The 25,592-nt window shown below is 47.0% G+C and overlaps 1 protein-coding gene and 1 long non-coding RNA gene across 3 annotated transcripts; one reads left to right on the top strand and one right to left on the bottom strand.

The window, feature by feature from the left end:
• Positions 1–4,353: 4,353 nt before the first annotated feature.
• Positions 4,354–19,696, top strand: LOC125323043. 2 transcript variants are annotated; one of them, XR_007202343.1, is made up of 2 exons: positions 4,354–5,457; positions 18,415–19,696. It is a non-coding gene; the product is annotated as an uncharacterized LOC125323043 (long non-coding RNA). The 2 variants fall into 2 exon arrangements; XR_007202344.1 differs by lacking the exon at positions 18,415–19,696 and adding an exon at positions 6,049–6,196.
• On the bottom strand, positions 19,610–25,440 carry EXOC8 (exocyst complex component 8). Its single transcript, XM_048297569.1, has 2 exons — positions 23,895–25,440; positions 19,610–23,245 (listed from the first exon to the last, which is right to left on the bottom strand). The coding sequence occupies exons 1-2, from the start codon at positions 25,416–25,418 to the stop codon at positions 22,637–22,639; spliced, it is 2,133 nt and encodes a 710-aa protein (XP_048153526.1). The 5' UTR covers positions 25,419–25,440; the 3' UTR covers positions 19,610–22,636.
• Between the last annotated feature and the right edge of the window lie 152 nt (positions 25,441–25,592).

Raw genomic sequence — 25,592 nt, 5'->3', positions numbered from 1 at the left:
CCTTGGAGAATGAAAGCTTTCTTTTTTTCTTTTCTTGCAGAAACTTGAAAAGCTTGACAGGGAGAGAGGTGAGGGAGTGAGGCAGCATGCTCTGAACATGATGTGATGGACTGCTGCTTGTTCAGGGGAAGGGTGTGGCCTGCTCTGCAGGACTGTCACCAAGATACTGGTCTTTGTCAAGAATAGCAACTCCAAGATCTGGGAAAAAACCCATCTTTGATGCCTCCATCCATTTTTCAAAGAGTTGGATCCCAGTGACTCAACCGAGCTGGTCATTGGCAGGCGAATTGGTGAGAAAAGAGGGGAAGAAAAGGAAGGGAGGGAGAGAGCAAGGAGAGGACAGCAACTCGGGAAAGAAAAGGCAGCTTATATAAAGGACTGCTCTGACTCTAGAGGAGTGCCTTTGAGGCTGTTCTATGAGAACTGTGAGGGGAAAGAGCTAGAAAAGTACAAGATATTGCTACTTATATATTTGATTTGTAGTTTTAAAAAAATATATATTTGCCAGAGCTTTTTTTTTAGTAACATTTTCATGCCCTGTGTATGGATTTCAGGGAAGTTTTCACTACCTGGGGAACAATATCAGTAAGTAGCACATATTATTAACACAAAAAACTCTAATGACCCCGCCAGCTAAGTTCTGATTGAATTTAGGACAGAGTAGCAAAAACTCACAGACAAAACCAGTTGTTGAGATAAACCTGGAAAAAAACCTCACAAAACCAAAACAAAGCACAATTGCTTCAAGGCTTCCAAATTCCTAGTTAATTCAGAAAACAAATTAACCCTAGCCTCCTATCTGCAGTCCCTCTGCAGGAGAACCACGGTGGGAGGTGAGCCCTTTATCGCACTTTCAAAATCCTTTTCAGCTGATCTGGGGTCACAGATGCTGAAAAGCACTGCATGTCCTGATTTTGTGTGACAGTCACCAATTTGCCAGCTTCTTGTGTAAGCCCCTCACTGCCTTAGGGCTGCCCCACACCCCTCTGGGTGCACCAGAGGTGGGAGCTCTTCACAGGGCTCTCTCTGCCAGCTCAGAGCAGGGATCAAGCAGTGGACCCAGCAGGTTACCTGGGCACTGCTGGGGACACACGGGATAAGACCTAGGTGGTGGCAGATAAATATCTTGGTAAGAGAAATAACAAAGATATCAGTTTTGCCAAACATCTGAATGAGGGAACCGCCCCTGCCCTGTAGTATATTGCATTTCACTGCCCTTCTGCTCACTGGGATTTATAACTATTCTTCTATTTCTGCCACAGGAGCCCCGTTTACAGAGACAACCTCGAGAGAGTCAGGAAATCCAAGGACTAAGCTGGAAGAGAAGAAAACATGTTTGGATAATGTGCTGCACACCAGTGGGACTGGTGAGAGTGACAAGAGGAGAGAGCTCAGGAGAGAAATGACAGCTCAGTTTGGACACATCTCTGCGGAGCCAGAGCAGAGCTGCCTGCACTCGAAACAGGCGTGGTATCTGCAGCACAGGTGCTCTTTGCCAGACTGCTTGTCAGCCCACGGGTGAATCCCCTTACTAGTTTTCCTTGTCTGGCACAACCCCACTAGTTCTCCAGGTGGACTCCCAAAACAGCTGTCAAAATCCTAGTCTGCCATGCTTCTGTTCTTTAGGGGTTCTTTCCAGCAGCTGAGAAAACTTTCCTTTTTCCTATGCATTCCCTTCCCTGTTAGAGCAGACCAGTGAGTAACTTTTCTGCTACAGCCTTCCTGACAGTTGCAGCACTCCTGGGAAGAAACCTCTGCTGGTTCCTGCTCCAGCCCTGCTCTCATACCTGATGTGACCACTCTCTTCAATCCATGCTGAAACTGAGGTGACCTGCATTTATGGGCATCTCCACAGGCAGACAGATCTCCATGGCCTTCGTGCCCAAGTGGACTGCAGTCCAACATCTCCTATGTACACTCCTACCCCAATCTTCAGTGATGTAATCTGTGTTCCTGAAGCTGTCTATCTCAGAGGTATTTTCTGTACAGCAGACATTTTCTTTTTTAGACAGGCTAGAAAGCCTTTATCAGTTTTCTTCTCAGGGTTATGCGAGGCATCTGTTTTGTTTTCACACTAGTTGAATATCCAAGGTCCCCTTGAATGGGGATGAGCCCCAGCAGTCCGTGTGCACCAAAGTTCATCAGCCCACTCTGTGCAGCCCACCTCCATGCCATACCCAAACCCCTCATTTTGCCAGAGTTTCAGGCCTCAGGGCTGCTTCAAAGGGGAGTCAAGATCCAGAGCAGCCTGTCAGACCTGGGGTTTCTTTCCCGAAACATCCCCCCTTATGGCACAACAGATATAAGGGATGTGATCTCCCAGCCCTGCAGAGAAAGAGCTGGGAGGTGCCAGGGGGACTCCAGCTCCACAATAGGAGACGCAGAGCTTGTCTCTGGACCAGGGAGTCTTCAGTGGCCAGGCCTAGAAATGCTGACACTTTTGCATTGATAAAGTGAGTGCAGGGATATCTCTTTGCATTTCAGGTGCAGGGCTGTGTGTAAGAATAAGAACCCTGTGTGCAAATGAGTTGTGACAGAGGATGATGTGATCAGACCTGGCTGGAGAACTGGGAAGAGGCAGCTACAACCCAGGCTGATGATGTAGAGCAGTGAGTGCAGAGGGAGGGAGTCAGCAGTGAGGCAGGAGGGAGGTTTTTGACATCTTAAACCCAAATACAAACACTGTGAGGGGAAAGGGAATGTAAGAGAGTGATCAGTCCATGTGTCCCCTAGGCATAGAGAACCAGGACACTAAACAGTCTTATAATGCTGAGTGATATGGTACTTGTAAACTATGCTCAGATTGGGCTGAAATGGTCACCAGCCAGAGTGAACAGAGCTCAGTACATCAGTACTCCCAGAGGAGATCTACCACCTCCCCTCCACTGTGGGGTGTCCCCAGGGGCACCTCTCACTTGGCCATACGCATCCTTGTATGAGGGGTCAAACCAGCTTCCTAATGGGACCCTTCACTTTTGTTGACAGTGCTGGGATATGAGGAGAGCAGAGAGATCTGTCTGCTCCTCAGGGATGCTCCCGTGCCTGCTTCTGCGCCCTCCCACCCCTGGAAGCTTGGCCCAGCCGATACATCTGTGCTGATCTGCCTCTGCAGACAGTTTCTCCCATGCATTTTTAGTTGGTTACTCTGAAAGTCTGAAAAACAACAATTGGTCCTAGTGTTATCTCTTTTGGAGCCAGCTGCTTCCTCTTGGTATCAAACTTGGAAGAACCCCATAGCCACTGCTGAAAGGCCTTTTCCCTTTCCACATTTAAAGATCTTTTCCAAAAGTGGTTGCTAGGATCTCCTTGGTGGGGATTAAAAGGCTTGGAACAAGCCAGTGCAACTGTTAGTTTTATTGAGAGTGAGCAGGCTGTTCTTTCCTGATAGCTGCCTGACTTTGAGGGCAGGGATTGCAGGAGAGCATCCACAGCTGACTCCAGGGCAGCTTAGCAGAGGAGGAAAGTCATGGCTTTTTCTGTGCTGCATGGTAACATAAAGGCAGGAAACCAAAGAACAGGATTCACTTGGTGCAGAGCAAACCCTGCCATCCAAATCAGCACTGTCCTGGCTCGAGTGGTTGTACATGGAGACTCCCAGGTACCTCCCTGATCTCCATCTTAGCTGAGCCAGCTATATCCATCCCACATTCCTGGTGCTGGCAGCCACAGCTAGGGAGGAGCAGGCACTTGTCAGCACACCATGCTCCACCCCACCAGAAATCTGCTTTGGGACAGAACTGTGAGCAGGTTTGGGATACTGGAAAGCAGTTCTGCAGGCATTCTATTTCTCTTTTCAGGGACAGAATGAAAACCTTTGATTCCCAAGGTTTCGGGACAGCACTTTTCAACCATAATAGGTATACAAAATCAGACATAGAAGCCAGCCACAGTATAAGGTTTTCTTTCCCTTTCAAGCACCCCATCTCTTCCTGGGACTCCCTCACTAGCATGCAAAGCTGGGCCCAAGAAATTGCAATTCTAGTCCATTAGAGCTGGATTTTGAAACAAAGAGTTGCCAAAACAGTACTACCAGCATGGCTCTACAAGGCAAACCCTTCCAGAATGGTTTACTTTAACACAACAGTGTTTTCACCAGTCTGGTTTGAAACAGTTTTCTGAACAGAATGAAATTTCAAGGGCTTCTTTGCTGAATAACCTTGACAGACTGGTGTCCTTTCTTAGCTAGGGCAGACAGAATTCATGTGCCAAAAATGAAAACTCTACAGGAAAACTTCTGTTGAGTGAAAACTGAGCCTCAGTTTGTCACTGTTTGAGAAGGTACTTTGTAGATATCTTGAAGTCCCCAAAAGACTTCAAGATGTAAATGAGGACAGAACATTACTGGTAGATAATGTGATCCTGTCTTCAAACCTGCTTCTCCTGCTGCTTTACAGATCTCCATGTCTTTGACAGAGAGCGTTAGAGCAAGAAGGATGAAAATGCTGAACCTCTCCCAGCTCTGGTAGTTGAGGAGAGGGGGTTTTGTGGAGAAGTGATGTAGGGGCTTTGAGCACCAGCCTCTGTTAGCTGTAAGTACAAACCACTGAAAAGCACCAGAGCTTTCCCACTGAAGTAAAGGCATTGGGAACAGGAGATTAATGGGTTGCCGGCTGTGTCGGCGTGATAAGCCAAGCAAGAACCCAGACGCTTTCAGTCAAAAATGGATTGAGACCTCAGCAGGGACACATGGCAAATCAGCCAGAAGCCACACATGGAAAACTGAGCAAGGCAGCATGGGCAAACATTCCTTATCTTTGCTTTACGTCAATAGAAATAGCATTGTAAAAGAGGCAGCAAAGTATTTGCTGGAGGGGAGGAGGGAAAAGTCCACACGCTTTCTTGGCTGTACATGTAGGTTTTAAAATGCTACTGTTTTCCTCAGAAACTTGTCATTGAAAACAAGCATCCAGCAAAAACCACCCAGTAAGTTCTTCCAGAAGGCTTATTTGCTTGTTTTGGTGGATTTAGCCCAGCTATGCTAGCAGGAATCTGCCTGCCACTGCTGTTGTGCTCCAAAGGTGGTTGGGAAAGCACAACCTCTTAAAACAGTCTAAAGCACAGCTGTGATAATTACGCCATCTACTATGATTTGCCACAAAATAGGACTCAGGGGAGAGGCAGACCTCAGAAATCTGGGCTTTCTACAAGGTAATGTTGTCTGCACCATGTCCCTGTTTCCCACAGCTCCTGCTTTTACAGCAGCCCAGCCCAATTACCTTCATCGGCTTTTTCTTTGCTTTCTGGTTTTATTGTTTTAAGGCTAATTAACAGAAGAGCGGATGAGTCCCACATTTCTTGTGTGGGTTTTTTTTTTTTCTTTTTTTTGGTGGTGGTGGTGGTACTTCTCATTTTTCTGAGTTTTCCTTTTGCTTTTAAGCAATTGTATGCAAGAAAATCATCTTTCCTACCAGAGGCAATACCGAGGAAGAAGACTCAGCAAGAAGAATAGCAATTAAGGTAAGGCCATGAGCAGGTTTTGCCTCCTCCTCCTCCCTCGGTTTTGCAGCCCCACCCTGAGTGGGTAATGGGCCCTGACTGCAAGTCTGCTGTCAGTGCCCTGGAGCAGGGAAAGGCACAAATATTCCCTCCATGCAGGTGTGCAGGTGTCAGTGGGAGGTGAGCTGGGAGAAAAAACCAGGCTGGGATAAAGACAGCTGAAGCCTCACAGCCTGGATCTGTATGGCTTCTGGATCGATCCCTGCCCTGTGGAGCCTCGGGCTGGCCGCTGGCCGGAGCAAAGCTCATCACCGGGTTATGTGCAGGGCTGGGCTCACTGCAGCTGGGTGTCTTAGGGCAGGGCCACCCACTGAACTCTGGTGGGAAGCTGCAAATCCCCACACCAGGTGAACAGGGCTCTGCAGGGACTTTAGCCATGTGCCTGGGAGCTGGCCCTGGAAACCTGAAGGCGCTCTGTCAAAATGTCCAGTTGTTCAGACATCAAAGTAATGACATCACTCATAAAAATAATCTCAAAATAGGATTGTTGATAAAATAGTGCATTTTCATATAATGCCATAATTAATGAACCCAGATTCTCTGTATTTTCAGCCCCTGAGACCATAGTGATGGACATGATTCAAGAACAGAGACAGATGACCCAGTAGCTGCGTGACTGATCATCTCCCTCTTAACACATGCATGGGGAAAATGAATGGAAAAATTGGAATGGGGAAAATGGAAAATCCATGGTGCTGAACTGCTTTCTGTTTTTCTCAGGAGAGGGACTTCAGGCAATGTGTCTGTAAAGCACTGAGCTGCTTCCACTCTTCCTGACCCCACCAATTTCCTCTGCACAAACTATCCATATGGATTTGACGTGTGGCCTCTGAGAGGCCCTGAGGCCTCGTATGTCTCAGTAAGTCAAAATGTATGGGGTAGAGAAGCCATGTCCCTGCCTAAGTTTCTGCAAGTCCCTCAGTGTCAAGTTAAGTGCAAGCCTGATCCTGTTCTCTGAACCAGGCTTGCCTGGTGCGTGCTTTAAGCTGCCCAACCTCACCAGGCTGGGTTTCATCTCAGCTGTAGGGCTCTAAGGAGGTGGCCCCTGTCTTGCCCCATGGTGGTCCTGGGCAGCTCAACGTCCCCACCAGACCAGGGGCACATCTCCATGGCTGGCTCATCCTCACCAGCCCAAGGGGCTTCAAGCCCTGGAGCTGGGGCAGGAGGTTAAGAAAAAAGAGGGCTGTGCGACTTGAAGGCTTCTTTGGAGCCATGTACCCCTGTTAGTGTTTCTGTGAGTCTGCTTCTCCCCTTGGACCCAGGGGCTTAACAGTACTTCCCTGCTCCACAGGGATGCTGCAGTGAGTCAATCCTTTAAGAGCTGTGCACTGCTGAGACACCAAGTCTGCAGCCACATAAAATAATAAGACAGGCTAGGGAATGTTTTCCACTCCCAAGACCCATTGGCATGCCCAGCCATCCCCAGGGAGACAAGCTCCTGTCCCCCAGAGCGGGAGAGCTGTGCCCAAACCACCTGCTGAGAACCACCCTGGTTCCTGAAACATGCCTGGGCATTGGCTGCAGGAGTATTTGCTTGGTCTGGGACAAACTCATGCAAGGACAATGCCAAAAATTTAACTGAATGGGCAACTGCCTGGGCCTGTGCCCTGCCTCCACTTTATTAATTTATTAGTACCTTGCTGCTAGCCTACACTTGTACAGACAGAGAGCTTGCCATGAGCAACGGCAATAAAGGGCCTGTGAGAGGAAAGTTCAAAGCATTTTATTTGTTTTATGAGAAAAAGATGCATTCTCCTCTGCAGTTCAGTCTCTCTGGTCACTGCAGAGCTGGGTTTGGTCGATGCAGGTAGTGTGATTTTTTGTGCAGTGCCTGGCAGAGGGAGCCTTGGTGGCCACGCATCATTGCCACCCCAGCAGCTGCTGCTGCTGCTATTATGAACAGTACTGCATCCAGGTTTAAGACAGGGATATAATGCTCTGAGTGGCCAGCTTACCAAAGAGAACAAAGAAATTATTATAGGGAAAAATAAGGGGGGAAAAAAGCTAAAAGGAAACAAAGAGCCATTGACAAGAGAAACAAATTAGCTAGGTCTCAAGTGTCCTTCTCCATCTGATAAAACAAAAATGTCCAGAGCAACAATTAACAAAAAAAATATGAGGGGTAGAATATCTCTGTTTAGCTCCAGGTACTGACTACCACACAGGCTCTCTTTTTTTGTTGTTCCCATGCTTTGGGTTGTCTTGGGTCTTGGTTAATGTAGAGCTGGTTGCATGTGGGTATGTGTGTGTGTGGTGCAGTCCCCACGGGTTTGAAAGCTGCCTTTTCCAAAGGAAGGGAGGCCCTCCTGAAGGGCAGTGAAGGAGCAAAATGGGCTCAGAGGATACAGGAATGTGCTTTGGCTGCTCCTAAGGAAATACAGCTAGGGCTAGGAATTAGCACCGGAAAACCACTCAAAACTAGAGGCAAATCCAGCAGGTGTTTAGGGTTGGGAAGACAGCACTGAATAGAATCAATACAACAGAAAAGGACAGCTGTGGAGAGTGCTGCTCCTGGGCTGCTCTGGGGTACACTGGTTGTTGCTGGCTCGCTGGCCACCTTTGAGGTGAGGGAAGCATGGGCTGTCCCTGCAAAAGGGCCTCATGAGCAATGGGGAGCTGAACACTCTTCACTTTTGCTGCAATATTTTGCTGCAATATTTTGCTGCAATGGAAATAATCCATTCTCCACAGCATGTGGATGTAAATAAGGAAGCAAGTAATGAGCTCAAACTGCAGCATGGAAAGCTCAATACAGATGGCAGAACACACTTTCCAGAGGTGTGGACAATTGCTAATTGCAGTTGCCTCCAGGGACTGAGGCATCTCCAGCAAGGTGAGACACCCAGGGCTGTCAGGAATGTTTAGGGACTGCTGATTTTGTTTCTAGGTAGCTGGGATACAGTGGTGTTTCCTGACAATCACTCTTCCAACCATACTTTTGTAAAACAATCCAGAAACTATCAAGTGCTGTGGTTCCATGGTGATTTTCACTGACAACAGAAAGGAAACCAGACGAAGCCTAGGGTACATTTCAGTGCTGCAACTCCCTCACTGTAATAATTGTTTGTGTGTGTGGAAGTGGATGCACCTGTTCCATTCACTTTTTCTCCATTCACTTCACTGACCAGCTCCTCTTGTCCTGTGGATCACCAGTGTGTCCCTGAAGGGCAGCCTGAAAACCACAGGACCACATATCCTCATGGGAGCCCTTTTGGGTCCCTTCCTTGTGTGTGCCCAGCTGACCAGTGCCAGGCACTGCCCAGGGAACCACTTGTCTCTGTGGGTGAGGCACACACTGGGTGTTGAGCAAACACCCAATTGGGTGTTGGGTTCTGAGCAAAGCCCTGCCTGTCTCGTGCTGCTGCCACTGCCTGCGAGAAGACATAGTCAAGACCTGTCAGATGTACAGCTAGGTGCTGTTAAGTGCTGTCTGTCCTGGATTTTAGATTGCTCTCCATCAGAGAAAGATCGCAGAAACAAGAAATGACACTTGTTTCTTACAGTTTTGTGTTTGAAAGTAGAAGTTGTTCTTAGCTTTATTATATAATTTACCTATATCACACCATTTCTGTATGGTCTAACTGGAAAAATCTCCATTTGGTTTGCAGTGATTCCTCTTTCCTTCCTTTCTGGGTTGACAGGCTCAGCTGGTACCCTCGAAATTGTTGTAAATTCCTTCAGCTTTGCACAGCAGCTAGTGGCACCATGGGTTATTCAGTCAACACTTCCCCAACAATCTTATTGCCATAGCATGAAGCAGAAGGGGAAAGCCCTATCTTTGTTAGTAAATAATTAAAATTTCTTTGTCAGTAAACTGAGGAAGCATGAATTGAAGGTGAAGAAATAAAAAGGTTTTTTTTTCCCAATGCAGTGAGAACTGGGTTCTGCAAACCCCCATGCAGCTTGCCTTCCTGTTAACTGAAGCGTGAAAGTTCTCGCACTCAAGGCCTCTCTCCCCTGACTGGAGCTCTTCTGCATGGCTTGTCCTTCACAAGCTAAGTGACAATAATAAATTGTCCTACTTAAGCAAGGGACCTATTTCACCTCCTCACAGCACTCATTAAAAAATGGCAATGCTAAATACACTAAAAGATCAAAGGCCTGGTATGCAAAACAGTCCTGTGCAGCAAACTGATGGGCTTCTTAGGGTTTTGTCGCTATGGTGTTATTGCCTTGACAAGTTAAAGTATCCCTTGTCAGCCTCTGTGGGAGCCTAGACAGAGAAGGAACCATCAAAAAATAACTGAATGCTGTCTTTGACTACAGTCACCGAGTGGTTAATTTTTTTTTAAGCTTTAATCATCCTTGACTTAAGGTTTGGCTATTAACCCACCAACTGATCATTAACTCTACTGACTGAATGACTAATTTCCAGAGGATCGGTCCAAAGCAGGATTGGTTTTTAGTTTTTTTTTTTTCTGAAGGACTTTAATATCTCCTACCAGCAGACAGAAAACCTATTGAATCCCCTGTAAGACTCTGAGGCTGAGCAGGGAGGTACTTGCAGGTTATCTGCATAGAAACACACTGCTCAGAGCTGATAAACTCACTGACACTCTATCCTGCTTTCCAATTTAACTCAAGTCTTGCTAAGCAGCAGGAGTAACCTGACTGAATTGTTGAGGGTCACAGCTTGAGGTCCTTAATCAACATTCCCAGCTTAATCAATGGGAGTTTAGCAAGCCTAAAACGCAAATCAGGATATTTCTGGTATTTACCCTGGTGCTTGTCCTTTTCCTTCCAGGACAGCTAGTTAAGGATAAATGTAATGTTGATGCAGAAATGATCAAATGTCAATTGGACCTTTTTTTTTTTTTTTTACCCCTTCTATCTTTAAAATGCCTACAGTTGAAATTTTCTAGTGGCAATTTTGCTGGTTAGAGAATGACCTGCTAATAAATGAAAGGAACAATTTTTTTTTTCATTAATAAACTATTCTGACTCACAGTCCTTATCCTAAGCCACAAGACCATCCTGCCTTCCTGACTTGAGATCCATAAGACCTAGGAAGCTGACTCTGACTCAGCAGAGAAGGGCTGGGATTGGACTGTGTTTGCTATGTATATCTTTCTTCCAAACACAACAAAGACAGAAATAAATTAGGAAAAAGCCTCTTGTATACCGGCCCTGATTTCTCCCTGGGAATCACTGGGGTTTTGATTGCTCCCTTTGGTATGAGAATGAATTAAGCTCGGATTTATAAATAGCAGCCTAAGCACCCCTGTGCTGACAGGCACAAATGTCAGGAAATATGTAGTTAGTTCCACCGGCGCTGCATCTTTGAACTTTAATTTTAAGTACCTCTGTCATACCAGGGGAAGCAGAACAACACATCTGGAACTAAGAGGTTCCTGCTAGACTTTTCACACTAACTATTTCCAGCTTTCTTCCAGATAGGAGTTTTCAGCAAAATGTTTTCTAATTGAAAAATTCTGATTCCTTAAAACTGTTGTTTTTCTTATGACAGCTACAAAAGAAAACGTGACCAATACATCTCTCAAAAAAAAGTAATAAGGAAAAAATTATGAATATCAAAGCATTACTTTTTCCATTGTTGACATTTAGAATAATGTTTTCTTTATTCAAATGTCTTCTACAATTTAAATAATTTTACTTTTAAAAATAATAAAAAACCTTGAAAGCACTGAAATTTAACATTACCATTGACTCAAACTGCATTTTTATTGTTTGCCTGCAAATATTTTCCATGGCTTCATTTTCTATCCCATTTTGTGACTTGACTTTTTCCATTTCAAGCACCTTCTCTCAGCTGAAAATAGTAACCAGATATTTTGTGCCTCAATAAAAAATGGGATGAAATTCCAGCTAAGACAGCCCACATGTGACTTTGGAATATGTTCACAGAGGAGCAGCACACCTGTGCTATGGCTTCGGATATAATAGCAAGGCTTTGCTGTAAGTCAGCCAGGTGAGGAGTGCTCCACCAGACTGAACATGCTACCACCCTCCTGTAAGGAGCTGCTGCCATGAGGTTCAGCAGGACAACAAAGTGGACAGGACTAGACAAAAACTGGGGGAGAATAATTTTTCTGTGTACATTTATTGAATTTTTCCATTGCAGAAGTACAGTCATGCTGATTCACAGTTGGCAGGATGAATGTCCCAGTGTAACAAAAGCACCAGGTTTTTGAGTATTCATTTCCAGGGCTAAAATCCCGCAGAAAAATCTGTTCCTGTGCATAGGGAGGGTTTATTGCTGATGTAGGCAAAGCTCACAGTGAAGTACCAGCTGTAATATTGGAGCCAAGAAGTTGCAGAGGCAGCTGCTGTCTGCCTTTCCCATGTTGCACTCCTGCCTCCAGCCCTGCGGAACGGTGGGACCGGGAGCGCATCAGTAGCGCTGGCTGTGCCCAGCACACATGTAAAGCTGCCTCCTCAGGCTTAGGCTGTGGCAAGATCACATTAGAAAGATTTTTCCAGCTCCCAGGAATGAAGTAGCACCTCTGTGAATACAGCTCATAGCAGGGCCTCAGGCAAAAAGCCCCAGTATAACCACAGCCTCAGTTGTCACTGCCCCTGAGGGCAGAAGCCGCAATAAAGCCTAGACCCAGGAGCAGCCGCTCTGTGCCAGCTGCGCTTGCTGTGTGCCCTGGGCTGGGAGCTGAGCTGATGGGGCCGAGCTGCCGGCTCTGGGGCTGCCGGCACATGGAGCTGCAGAGCTGTGCAGCTCTGGGGCTGCTGTACAGCTTGGGTGTTGTGCTGGATGATGGCTGTGGGCACGGGTGGTAGTGGTAGGCGCTGCAGTACTCCTGGGCTGTAGGGCTGCAGGGCTGCTGGGATGTGGGGATGCTGAAATTCAGGCATTTGGGAATTTGGGGCTTGGTACTAAGGCTGCGGGTCTGCACGGCTGCAGAAATGGACTCTGGGATGCAGGTCTGCCGGTGTGCTTGGTTGTGGGACTGCTGGGACACCGAGCTGGGGAGGTATGAGGTTTCTGGGTGCTGGGCGCAGGGAAATGTTGGGCTGGAGGTCTGTGGGACCCAAGGGCGCAGGGGTGCTGAGTGGAGGGGCTGCAGGACTGCGGAGCGGCGATTCTGGGCTGTGAAAGGTGCGGGGTGGGGGCGTTGAGGGGCTGCTGGGCTGGGCTGGGCGCGGGCGGCAGCGGCGATCCCGGGATGCGGCGGCGGCGGGCTCCCTCTGCTGGCCCTGGAGCGGCCACTTCCCTGCGCGCCTGAGCCCTACTTTAGCCGCAGCAGCAGCCTGAATTCACAGAGATATCCGCAGTATCTTGGTGGGTCTTTTTTCCCTTTGTGCCTAGAACTGGCAACAGGAACCTGCATGCCCCATGTGCGGTGTGCTGTGGAACCATCAGGTTACTGATTTATTCCATTATCCACAGCTTAGATACCACAGCTTTGCACTCTGAGGCCAGTTTTCCACTGGTTGGCGTCACTCACAGGAACCAAACCTTGGCATTATCCTTTTTCAGCTTGCTGTGGCAGTGTGCGTCGCAGAGCTGTGAGCAGGAATGGCACCTGATGCCCTCAGCATCCCTCTTGTCCAAACTGCACAGCAACCTCACTAAGCACCACAACAAAATTCTGCTTATAGGCACTTAATGAATCTAACTCTCCTTCTACCGGGGACAGCTGGGACACATACACAAGCACTGCATAGTGGGGGTATTTTTATTTCCCTATTGGATACTTTTGCTTCCTGCCCTAAAAAACCTCCACTATCAGGCATGTCCTGGTGTAAGTACAAATAGGCTGTGCTGCACTCGTTTCTTCATCTCCTCTTGGATGAACTAAATAATTGCTCACCTGGTTAACTACTCATCAAATATAGGCAGTGCCAGCCCCTCGGACACGGCACGCAGTACAGCGAGTTTCCCAGAGCTGTCCCGCACCACTTGTGCAGTGCTAGCAGCACTCCTACACCTCAGGGAGTGAGACCTGGCACAGTGATTCTCAGCACTCACATGCTCCATGGACCACTTCTGGAGCTTTGTTCGAGCACACAAAACCTGATGCTTGAACTGCTCATGAACAGCAGGAGGAAAACACACTGATGTTTACCCAATTTTTAATTTGCAGACCCCCATATTTTCCAACAGAGGTGCAGACCATCTGTCACAAATTTCAGGCAACTGGTAACAGGGTTGATTTTCTTAGCTCCCTTTCCCCTACAGATAACCCTCAGGGCCTGCAGACAACGGGCTGCAAACTGTTGGCATTGATAGATGAGCTTCCTCCCCTTCCATACAGCTTGGAAAATTGCTTGCCTGTCTCTTATTTAAACAAATGAAATGTTCCAACTCCAGACAATGCTAAAGCTAAAAATGGAAAGAGGGACAGTTTAGGACTTGAGTGTCCTGCCTCCTGATTCATTCTATCCCTACCCACTCTGTTCTAGCACCCCCTTCTTAGATTTTAATTTAGTAAGAAAGTGCACAAACACAGAATGTTAACCAAGATATATCTGGGCGAGGTGAGGGACAGAAAAATCATTTGAAAGGTATTGGTGTTTCAAGCTGTAACCTCGATGTAGGGTTTGAGCTGGCAAGGTGGGGATTTACAATCTTTTCTACACCAGCAACACCAAAAAAATCATCTTCTGCCTTTCCTACTCCTGACAGCCAAGCCTCAGCCAACCGATATTCTCCGCATCAGCACCCAGGGGTGGGAGTCTGTCACAGAAAGAACCAAACATGTATAGCTGCAGCACCAGCATGAATACAGATACACAGAGCAGGAACACATTTTGTGCTGCAGACCCCTGGAGGCAAGCTTGGCTTGCAGCTCACATACATGCATGCCAAGTTACCTGTGTGTGCTGCACTACAGGCGTGTTCAAACCCTTGCACTGGAAAATACTGGAGCTATTTTAAGGATGGGGAAGCATCTGGCTAAAAAATAAGCCTTGTGTGTTTGGGCCTGGCTCATTTAAAACCCTTGTTTCTTCTGGAATATTGGAAGTAATGGAAGTGCCTGCAGTAAAATACCTGATAAGCCTCTCCTCCTCCATAGAGAGGGTAAATGCATGTCATTTTCGGCAGTAGCTCTTGCTCTGAGCAATTATGTTGAAGAAATAATTGAATAAGTGACAGGAATGTGAATTCTGGAGACAGTTAATTTCATTCATCTGCCAGTTTATAGCCTGACTTGCATGAACACATAAACCAGGCTAACGTGCTATTTATAACTTTGAAAATGCAATTATGATAGTCAAACATGAAGAGTTCTGTGTGCAGAGAGGAAGGCTTCTGCTAGTAAATTATAATAATAGCATAATGAGGGAATTTGTTCCTTATAGCTAGCATGTAGGACAGGAAGGATGTGAGGCTTGTGTTTGAGAGAGTGAACAAGGTTGGTGTCAGCATTAGCAGGTGGAGCAATGGCCCTGGCCTGAACATAGGGCAGAGGGGCAACTAAGCCTTACTGTCCTGTTTTGTGAGATATTGTGTGTGTCCTGCCCCAGGGACTGCCAGTGAGGGCTAAACATGTCCCCCAGCTCCCTACACACTTCTCTCCAAGTGAAGCTGAGCATCATTTTTGAGGGAGAACCAGGACTGTGATCCTTTGCATGAAGGTGAGTGCAAGAGAGACAAACTAGGTGTTTCCTACTTGGGGTTGGTCTTGGGTGAGCATCACGGTGCTCTGGAAAAAGCTCCAGTTGAGTGTGCTTGACTTCAAGTTGGTTGGAACAACTCTTGAAGTCAAAACCAGGTCCTTATTTCCAACAAAAGCATCAATCCTTCTTGCAAGTTTTCTTCTGGAAAAATAATAGTAGTAGTAATAATAATTTTTTTTAAAGCTCCTCAGGAATGCAAAACATTTTATTTTCTTCTTAAAGCTATCTTTAGATTTTCTTAACTGATCATACCTTTTACCTGAGCCCCCTGTAGCAACCTGGCCTAACATCCAACAGGCACTAATTAGCAGAGATACACAGTAATAAAAGCAGTGTGCAGGCATGAGCCACTGCCTCACAGGGAGTATTACCTGGCTGAGTGCTACACTGGCTGCAAGGAGGAAATCTGTGCAATTAATTGCTTCCTGATTAAAGGCATTTTCAGTCTGGCCCTTAAATCTTCAAGGCCTAAAAACACATGCTGAGTTAAATATGGAATTTGCTCACAGTACTCAAAAACATTGCCCCAGACACCAGGATTCAGTGCAGTAATTTTGGTTGGAAATAAACACTTTCCTGTCTAAGCATATTTTACCCCAAGCCAAGCACTTAGAAAGTGCCCCAGTCCAAACGAAAGGGTCATAGAAAGATTCATGTGGTTTAAAACAGTTTCTAAACCAGCTCAGTTGAGTTCACCATTTTCCTGTGAGGACATGCTCTTACAAGAATTAATTTCACAGGGCATGAGGCAGCAGAGGCAGAAACCCCACAGGACGTCTGAAAGGCTATTTAAATGGTAATAAAGTTCAGTGGATGACAAAAAATAGTGGCTGATTAGAGGCACACCAGGAGAGAGGCTATCTGGTGTGAAGCTGCCGGGCAGCGGCGGCACCGGGGCCTTCTGTTCCCTGCACACAGCTCTTGTCACCAAGCAAACAAGACGGGGCTTAATCCCGCCGGGAGGGAGGAGGCCTATTTCAGGCCAGTGGACAGCAGGAGGAAAATGCTCACCACGGGAGGTTCTGGAGCTGGGTAACATGAGGGAGAATGGTGTGTGTCAGGAGGCTGGGACAATACCAGCCAACACTGGTGCCAGGCTCAGGTGGAGCCACATCTCAGAACAGCAGGTGATCCAGCCTCCATGTGCACCCTTCCTGAAGCGTCATGGTTTTCCCGAGGGCATTTCCTCCACCCTAACATGGTGTCACATATTACAGCCAGTCAGAGGAAGTGACTTTATTTTAGTGTGTCCAATGCTGTTATTGCTGCCTCCTGGAAAGTTGCAGCACTGATGATTTATGGAGCCTACTGCTCCCACCGAAGAAGGGGCAGGCTTTGTTTGGGATCACCATTTGTCACACTAGAGCTGAGGTGTCCCAGAAACACACATTTTGTTTGCCCATGTGCTGCTGTTGCTCTAGTGCTACCCTCCCATCCCTTCTTTGCCAGTTGTTTTTGCAAATTTCAAAAGAAATTTACTGATCCTCCACTCGTAAAAAGCACTTTGGGATCTAATTGCCTCTGACTGTAGGAGTGGGCTTCCCAGATTCAGGGGGGCATTTTCAGCGTGTGTTTAAGCACCGTGCTGGGTGGAAGTCAGAGGGACAAAGATTACAGGTCTTTCTTTGCAAGCCTCCCAGTCCCCCTCCTCCCCACCAACTTTGTCAATGGCAAGAGCAGGCAGGGAGTTATATCGCCTGAATTGTGCTAAGACAGATGTACAGACTGTAACTCAACATTCAGTTTGACATCCTTCCTCCACAAAGCCAGTCTGGCACCTCTGCTGGAGAAGTTATATTGTGGAGTGGGAAAACAATCCTGCCAATTATTAGTGTAGGAGGGGGGAAAGCAGAGCAGAAGCTGCTTATCAGAGATCTGCATTTTGAGAGAAAATTCACTGAATCCTGAGGAAGGAAGGATTCTCTGCAGAGCTTCAAGTACTCTCCTGACAACCCCTTCCTGCAGGAGCTGGGCTGCTTCCTATTGTGAATACTGGGTTTGAAAAATTAACATAACAGGAATCCCCAGACTGCAGCAGTGCTGTAAAGCTATAATTAAAACAAAACAAAACAAAGCAAAACACATTAGTCTCACTGGCACAGACTGTCGTCTGTGAGTTGTGATTTTTAGCAACAGTAGGAACAACTCAAAGCCCAGAGAACTCAAAGTCCAGAAGTCTGGAAGAGTCTGAGGCAAAGTTTTCCCTCATCCCAGTCAGTCTGGGGAATGTCTGAAATGCAGATCTTAGTTTTGTGCAAGTTTGCAGGTGTTTAGATTCATATGCTTTGCATCATGATGGATTTGGCTAACTCTCACCTTCATGAGAATTTTGATTTTGTTTGGATCTGTTTCTGGGAGGACAGAGGAAGAACTCTGTGTTCTTGGTGCAATTAGATGAAGAGCTGTATGTTTGTAATTCATTTTTTTTTCATTAACTTGAAAACATCATCAATCCAAACATCTCCAAGGTGTTCCTAAGCGGCAGTGAAGTTAACACTACCTGCTCTTCTCCCTGGCCCACCTTCCTAGTGCACTGCATTCACTAATCACATGCCAAGATATTATTAGCACATCTGAGCAAGATTCCCAGCAGCTGGAGGTCCACATTACATTTTGGGCAATCTAAGACGGTGCCTCAGAGCCCAGCTCCTGCCTTGACACGAAGAGATCCATTTCTCAGCTTTCGTACCTGCTTTTAGCTCCTGCATGGTGAGAACAGATGGAGCGCAATCGTGTCTGCTCGCGGGTGGTGCCCACGTTCCCTGCGCCGAGCGGATGCTCGCCAAGGCACAGCTCCCGTGGGACCCCCGCTGGTGGCCCTGCGCCATCGCAGCTCGCTTCAAGAAATTCGGGGAGCAGCTTCTCTCCATCCTCCCACAGTATCTTCCGCTTGGGTGGAAAGTGGACGCTCTGCCCATCGAAAGGAATGTGGCTACTGCATGGGGAGGGAAAGAGAATAAATACCACAGGGCTACAAAAGGGTGATCTAAAATTGCCTTAAAACTGCCCTGATTAGCCACATAAACCCCTGGGAAGGGTACTACTGCTCAGTGGTCAGCACAGGCCAGGTCCCTTGCCAGTACTTTCTCTCTGTTGTGTCAAACTGAGCACATCTGTAGCAGAGAATCTAGTTCAGCTTGTAACCCTGAAATTGAGAACTGTATTACAGAGCATGTTGAGGCTGCTGGAGCTGTATAAGCAACATTTCCTAAATACATGAGAGGTAACAGCTCTGTGTCCAAGGTGGCTCAATCAAATTCTTATCTATTACTCCAGTCAACATCCCTTGAAATGATAAATGACATAAATCTATTTTCCACACAGGTTGCAGTGTTTCTCTCTCCACTATCCCTCAGACTTTGCAGGGATTGAAGGTGTATCACAGCTCCTGAACCTGTGAGAAAAAAGATGTCTGTGCTCACTGAGCTGCTTGACAGATAAGCCCCATCCCAGATTTGATTTTCTTCAGAGAAAACACACTGAAGAGTTGACAAAAACACTAACATTTTTAAGTAAAAGGTAACCCAATTAAATGGTAACAGTTGTGCAGCAAAGGGAATATAAAGAGTGTGTAAGTTATAACGATAGGTGGTGGGGACCTTGTGTGTTACTGTGCTGGAGTGCAAAGCTGCACTGTAAGCACGAAGTTTCACAGGAATTTCAGTCCAATTGGAAGTGAAATGACCAGAGGTCCCACAGACTTGACTTTGAGAAGTCACTAATCTGAACATCCCACATGAGACAGACAACTGAGCTGGGACAAGCGACTTTTCACATCTCTGCAGGGGCTTGAAGTGTAGCAGTGTTTTTCGGGCGGAACAAAAGTCACATGCTGGTACCCACCTTAAGGAAAGGCAGAAAGGTGAGATACTCTGCAGGACACGTGCCAACGGGACAGAAACACCTCAGGAAAATGTGAAGAACTAAAAGCAAACAGTACAAGAATTAGAAAATGCAGAACACAAGCACTACCAAGCAATGAAAAAGAGTTGACCCTAACATCTGGATCATTCTCTGCAGCATCTCGGCCCCCCTCAGCATGCTACCCATAACCTGCCAAGCCCCGCTGCCGGGCAGCACAGCTCCCATGCCCGTGCCCGCGCCAGCCTACGGAGGTTTAAGTGCTCAAAGCTCCACCTAGTGAGGGGACAGGCTGTACTACACATTCAGCATCCAAGTCAAGCACGGATGGACTTCAGACACAAAAAAGTCTGGAAGCTAACAAACCCTTTAGCGTTACGCTGCCTGGGTGTTGATAATCCATCACACCCCCACCCAAGGTCCCAGAAGGCGAGAGTACAGCCTCTCCCCTGTGTCCAGAAACATTTTCTTCCAGCATGACCTCACTGAAGTGACTTTGTAAGAACGCGCCTGAAGTGACATCACTTGGCTTTCATCAGCTGGCTGCTGCTCACCTCTCTTTCACAAGGGACTGACTTGAAGCTCTCCAACTTCGCTGGAAGTCCAACTTCAAACCAACATCTCCTTTCTGACGATCAAAATAAATACACCACTAGTGTTGTATGTCCAAAAGTTTTAATACATGGTCTTCACTGTTCAGAAAAATTACTGCATTAAATTCTAATACATAAATTTATCTGAATTTTAAAAAAAAGTCATTTTGCACCATTTTGCCACAGCAGCTAAAGGAAACCATATTTTATATGCAGTTGTCTCAAAAAAACCAATATTAGTTCTTTCTCAAATCAGGAGAACTGTTATCATATTATTCAGTAGTTACTGCAAATCTCAGTGTGAACATCACTGTCCCCACAAGTGCACAGCTCAGGAAAAGGAAAGTGCCATTCCAAAACTGAAATTTATTAAACCATGACTCACCATACATTGATTTTTCTCTGTTAACTAAATTAACAAAAAAGGGTGTTTAGCTTAATTTAATTCCACACCATTTTCTTTAGGTTATTGTTTTTCTTTTATTATGACTTTAACAGATTCACAAGTTACAAAATATCAATGCCACTTACAGCAGTTTATACAAATCCACACCTGTTTGAATTGTGACAGGCACACGAACATGATGTTTGATGACCCAAATGAAAAGCCAGATTCCCTCATTCATTAAAACCAACATCAACACAAGCCCACTGCTCCATGGATGCAGTAGAGACAAAATCAGTAGGCTCAGTGTGCCATAAATAGATTGATGAGGGCTCAGTGACAGAGGCATAACAGAGCATGTGGCAGAATTACATTCTACATTTCATCCTCTGATGAGGGTAAGCTGTGCTACACCAGCTCACAATAAAAGCATGAACAGGGCTCTCCTCCTTTTCAGCCTTATGTTAATGCTTGGGAATTTGGGAAACTACAATTCAGCTTCTTGCAAAAAATCCTCAAGCATCACAATAATCAGTCTAGAGTTCCAGATCTAACCCTCCTCTTGCAAAGATGCACACACACAAAGATAAGGTGCATCTATATTTATTCTGCTTTCTTCTGCTGTTAAAAAAAAAAAAAAGAAATATACCTGTGTTCACAGAAAAAAAAGCCATCTCTTCTCCCTCTCCTCCAAAATACCCATCACCACAGAGAGCTCTCATTTATAATACACTTGAAAGTATTTCTCAGATTAGGATGCTACCTTTGCCCAATTTAAACAGATGACAGAGATTATATTACTTTGCTATACTTCACTAGGTTCTGATATCAAAAACAGTTCAGTACCGAAATAACACCAATAGGCCTCTCTCTCTTGGACATAACATGTTACACAAGTTCTAACTCTCACTGTCCCTGTCCCTTAAAATAAAAAAAGGGCTACTTCACTGGTTTTCCATCAATTTAAGTTGGGAGCAACGAGCGAAGTTACCCTTTAAAAATATTTTGTATTACTTTTTTTTGTGAATTGCTAGCAAAAGGCCCAAACACCGAAAAGCAAGTGAGCAGAAACAATAGGATGCTTTGCAAAATCTGACAGTCTAAAAGGCATCCAAAGAGCAGGAGAACAAAACCCAGCCACTGAAGTGAAAACTGCATTGAACTAGCACTGTGAAAACAGGGAGAAATTAAGAAGTTTCAGTGTAACAGTTATGCAGAATGTTTCACTGGTGATACCTTTTGTTTGCTCAGGCAGTCACAAGGCATTCATTACCATGATACAAACTGCAAAAGCTTTATTTTGAAAGCGCTACAAGAATAGAATACCTAATTATTCCAGTTAAGGACACTTTCTGAGGGATTAATACAAGGCTCCTTAGCCGTAACATGATTTTCTCACAACTAAGAAAGTTTGCACCAAAGGGGAAGAAGTTTGCACAGCTTAGAAGTTGATGCTGACAGCTTTCCAAACCAGCCTTGACACAATACTTGGCTTATTTTATTTTCACAGACATATACTGCACAAGACAGCCAACACCGTTCAATCCAAACATAAGAGCATTTGTATAAACTTTCCCCATCAACATTAGAATTGCCAACCCAATTCTTGTGATTTCTGCAAAAAAGATAGTTCTTCTTGCTTATTGCTGTATTACAGGAAATTATGCTAGTTCTTGCGGGAGACAATGAATATTTCAAAGTTCACGTCTCTTACAAAAAGCCTCACAGTCTCTTCACCAGGTTCTGCTTCTGTACAGCAAAACTAGCATTCCATTTCTTCCAAATGAAACAGTCCCTTCAGACCCTCTCCCTGCCCTGCATGTCTCAAGAGCATTTATGCCTCTTCACCATGGTTCCTACCAGCAGACAACAGCCCATAACACATTTGTGACAGCACCTCAAGCAACAGCGCACACTTCGCACTGGACGTGACCCCAGTTAGATCCATAAGAAAACACGGAAGGGGAACAAAAAGAGAAAGGGAAGCAACTTGTTCTCACTTCTGTTGAAGGGAACAAATGGTTCAGACAGCTATAATTTAGGCTGACAGGCCAGCTTAATTAACAGAAGAAGTCCCTTCACGCAAACACAAGATCCTATACTAAAAAACCATTTTTTATTTCAATCTGCCTCTGAAACTAATGAAGATAATCTCAAGGTTAAAGAAAATGAAAAGTCTGCATTGCTAGCACACAAATCACATTGTGCAAATCCACATCATTTCTCTGCAGTGCTGAGTCACATCTGGATGGTGGATGTGCCTCACCGAATACCACACCCTGGGAATGCTTCAAGCACTTCCCCTCCTACCAGAACACTGCCTTAAAAAAGAATTGCTACAGTGACATGATGAGAATTGATCTTTTCCTGCCATATGCTGTATATATGTAAGACTTTCACAAACAATTGGCCAAAACTTGTATTACTGTTATTTCCCAAGTCACAAATACTATACAAGCCCTTTGTACAGGATATGCTGCCCAAGGACATGTGACCTCCACCTTCTCACTTCCCTACACCCCATCCACCAAGTAAAGCACTGCATGCTTGCAGGCATTGATTCAAAGTCTTCAGCTTCTGGAATGCAGCAGTTAAGAGTTCTGCATCTTTCAGGGACTCAAAAAAACCTCCGTTTAGTTCACTTATTCAGTGTACAACATTTTCAGTAAGTGCTGCCACCCTGCTCACAGGAACAGTTAGGTTCATTTCACACCACAGAGGTGGTACTTTCTGGATTCACACGCATCAATCTTGAGGCATTTCTCAGATCCTGTAGCTGCTTGGCTGGCTTTCCAACTCCTTCCTCAAATCTTTTTTCCACAACAGGAAGGACAGTTTCATACAGGAAAGAGGCGTTTTGCCTAATGAATGCCTTTTTCTCAGGGTCCTGTTCACACCGTAAACTGTAATCAACATGCTGGACAGCTACCAGGATGATTTCCACAAGACTCTCCAGAAGAACCATATGCAGCTCTGGAAAGTAAAGCTTTAACGCTTCCTCCAAGAAGGCCATCGTCTGCTTGGTGAAAGCTACTACAGTGTAACTAAGGTTGACCCAGCAGTCATCACCCGTGTATTGGTCAAAATTGCCCACCCCACAGCTCCTCATCTCCTCCCTGAGCTTCCCTAGCGCCTCTGGAGTCATCAGGTTCATCTTTCTCCACATCTCCTCAGAGTTGCGGTGCTTGGTGGCCTCGATGATGATATCCTTGTAGCTCTGTAAAGCACCTTTGATATCCTTCACCAGGAGGGCATGAATGATGAAGGTGAGATCCAGTCCAATCTCGCTCAGCTGCTTGCAATGCTCTTTAGCTACCTGGGATAACAAAGAAAAGCAAAGGATGTTATTAGTGTGCAAGTACCCTTTACATCTTACATGTTTACCAAATTTATCACTGTCAGAAAACTGAGAAGTGTTACTCTTACTTCACTTACTTCTCATGATTTAAGAACTTCATTAATGAGAAATTAATAACTGAAAGATAAACCTTGGCTGTCAAAAATACCCTGGACAAATACAATATAACTCACACATAAGCTTTTTTTCCCCCCTCCCAATTAGCAGCTGAAAGAAAGCATAGCCTGAGGAAGTTAGTCTTGCAAAAAAATATGAAAATGTAGTTCAGGACAGCCTTGGAAAACAAAGAGAAAGTTCTGAAGTACTTATAATTCAGATGTAACTTATGTAAATTTTAGGATCTCCTATCAGTTAAAGGCAAATTAAGAATAAACCCATTTTGCTTTCTGACAAAGGCAGGGTTTTTCTTGACGTATTATAATCTTTAGGCTTTCCTCTGTTAAATTGAATAAAACCAAACAAACCTCGAATGAATATTAACCTTCCAACGCAGGAAACCTCTCTGGAGACCCACACAAGAGTCAATAACTAAACTAGGGTTAGAAAAGAGAATTTAAAGCTTTGAAGCCTTTGTTTCAGCTATTGTGTCCCACCAACCCCCTCTTACCTTGACACACTCTGCCGCAGTTGACAAACTCTCTTTGCTATCAAATACTTGCTTACTGAAGGCATCTACAAACATCCTCATGGACGAGCGGGCCCAGACAACAAAGGCCGAGTAGCACCCGTTGTTGCCGGCGAAGTCCGTCTCAAACTCCCTGGCCGTCTCCAGGAGGCTGGTGAAGAAGACATGGCAGAGCTTGTGGATGTAGAGCAGCGTGGCGCCCTCGATGCGCAGCTGCCGGATGGCCGTCTGCACCGCGGCTGCCCGGTTCTTCAGGAACAGCTCGCACGCCTTGGTGGACTGGCCCAGGCGAATGAGCTGAGACACGGCTCGGCGGGTGGCCCGCGGCCCTCCTCGCAGCGAGCGGTCCGGGGACAGCTCGAACACCAGAACATCTGTAAGCTGCCGGACCCGCTCGTCCACCTTGGCCCGCAGTTCCTTCACGGGCTGGCTCACAGGCTTGTCCGCCAGGTACTCGTTGAGTTTATCCAAGAGGTCCACCGCCCCCTCGAAGTCCCGCTGAGCAATGCAGACGTCCAGGTCCTCAGGCAGCTCCTGGATCCACTCAAGCGAGAGGTCAACAACCTCGTCCTCAGCGGAGGGCTCATCCTCCTCCTCCTCGTCCTCATCCTCGTCGAAGGGGTTGGTGGATTCGGGGGGCGTTGGGGCGGGCCGGGGCAGGGCCTCCTGCTCCAGGCGCCGCTTCTCGCTGAGGGCACGGTTGCGCTTGGTCTCCTCCAGCACCTCCAGCCACTCCTTCTTGATCTTGGCGTTCTCAGCCTGGAAGATGCGGCTCTCGGGGAACATGAGCAGCTTGAACATGTCCTTCATGGGCGGGTTGTCCTTGACGTTGACCACAGCCAGCCCGTCGAGGGGATACAGGGCATCGTAGCGGTAGGCCCCGCGGCGGTTGGGCAGGGCGGTGGCCACGAGCAGGCAGTCATTCATGAGGAAGGCATGAACCCGCTGGATCTGCGCCATGTGGTCGGCATCGTACTCCACCAGGTCGCCGTTGTAGACCAGGTACTTGCCAGGGCTCTCGGGCAGGAGGTCGCGGCAGCCCTCCACCTTCTCCAGGAGGGTGGTGAGAGTACGCTGCCGCCCCTCCTCGTTGGCCGCCGCATCCTTGGCCGACAGAGGCAGGAAGGGGTCGGCGGCGGCGGCGCGGCGGGCGCCCAGCGCGGGGTCGTCGCGGTCGGCCTGGAGGAGCAGGGCCTGGGTGACGGCCTCCATGATGCCCTTCTGCTCGGTGAGGATGTGGCTGAGCTGGTACATCTCGCTCTCCAGGTAGCTGATCTCCCGCGCCGTCTCGATGAACTGCCGGTAGTTTTGGTAGACGTTGCGCTTCAGGCTCTGCGCGGTCTCCTCGCTTAGCGCCTGGATGCGCTGCCGGTGCTCCTGCAGGTCCCGGTCCCCGTCCGACTGCTGCGACAGCTGCTTCACGTACTCCCCCGCCGCGAAGCCGCCCGATTCCAGCTGCCGCCGCAGCCGGCTTCCGCCGCCGCCTTCGCCCAGCGACAGCGCCATGGCCGCGCCGCCGCCGCCCGGTATCCGCCCCGCCGCCGCCGAGAACGCCGCGCCTGCGCCCCGCGGCTCGGTCGGCGGGAGCGGCTGCCCGCAGTGACGCGCGGGGACGCGGCGGGCGGGGCGGGAGCGGAGGGAAGGAAAGGGAAGGGAAGGGAAGGGAAGGGGCGGAGGGGA

Source organism: Corvus hawaiiensis, chromosome 3 (genome assembly GCF_020740725.1).
Source record: "Corvus hawaiiensis isolate bCorHaw1 chromosome 3, bCorHaw1.pri.cur, whole genome shotgun sequence".
In the NCBI taxonomy this organism is placed as follows: Eukaryota; Metazoa; Chordata; class Aves; order Passeriformes; family Corvidae; genus Corvus; species Corvus hawaiiensis.
Note: the sequence above shows the minus strand (reverse complement) of the source record. Positions and strands in the feature narration are given on the sequence as shown.

What these genes read in the sequence shown, in the direction of transcription:
- EXOC8 (XM_048297569.1), bottom strand. Translation starts at nt 25,418, where the DNA reads ATGGCGCTGTCGCTGGGCGAAGGCGGCGGCGGAAGCCGGCTGCGGCGG. An exon ending in CTGCGGCAGAGTGTGTCAAG is followed by an intron (nt 23,246 to 23,894) that starts GTAAGAGGGGGT and finishes TTGTTATCCCAG; the next exon opens with GTAGCTAAAGAGCATTGCAA.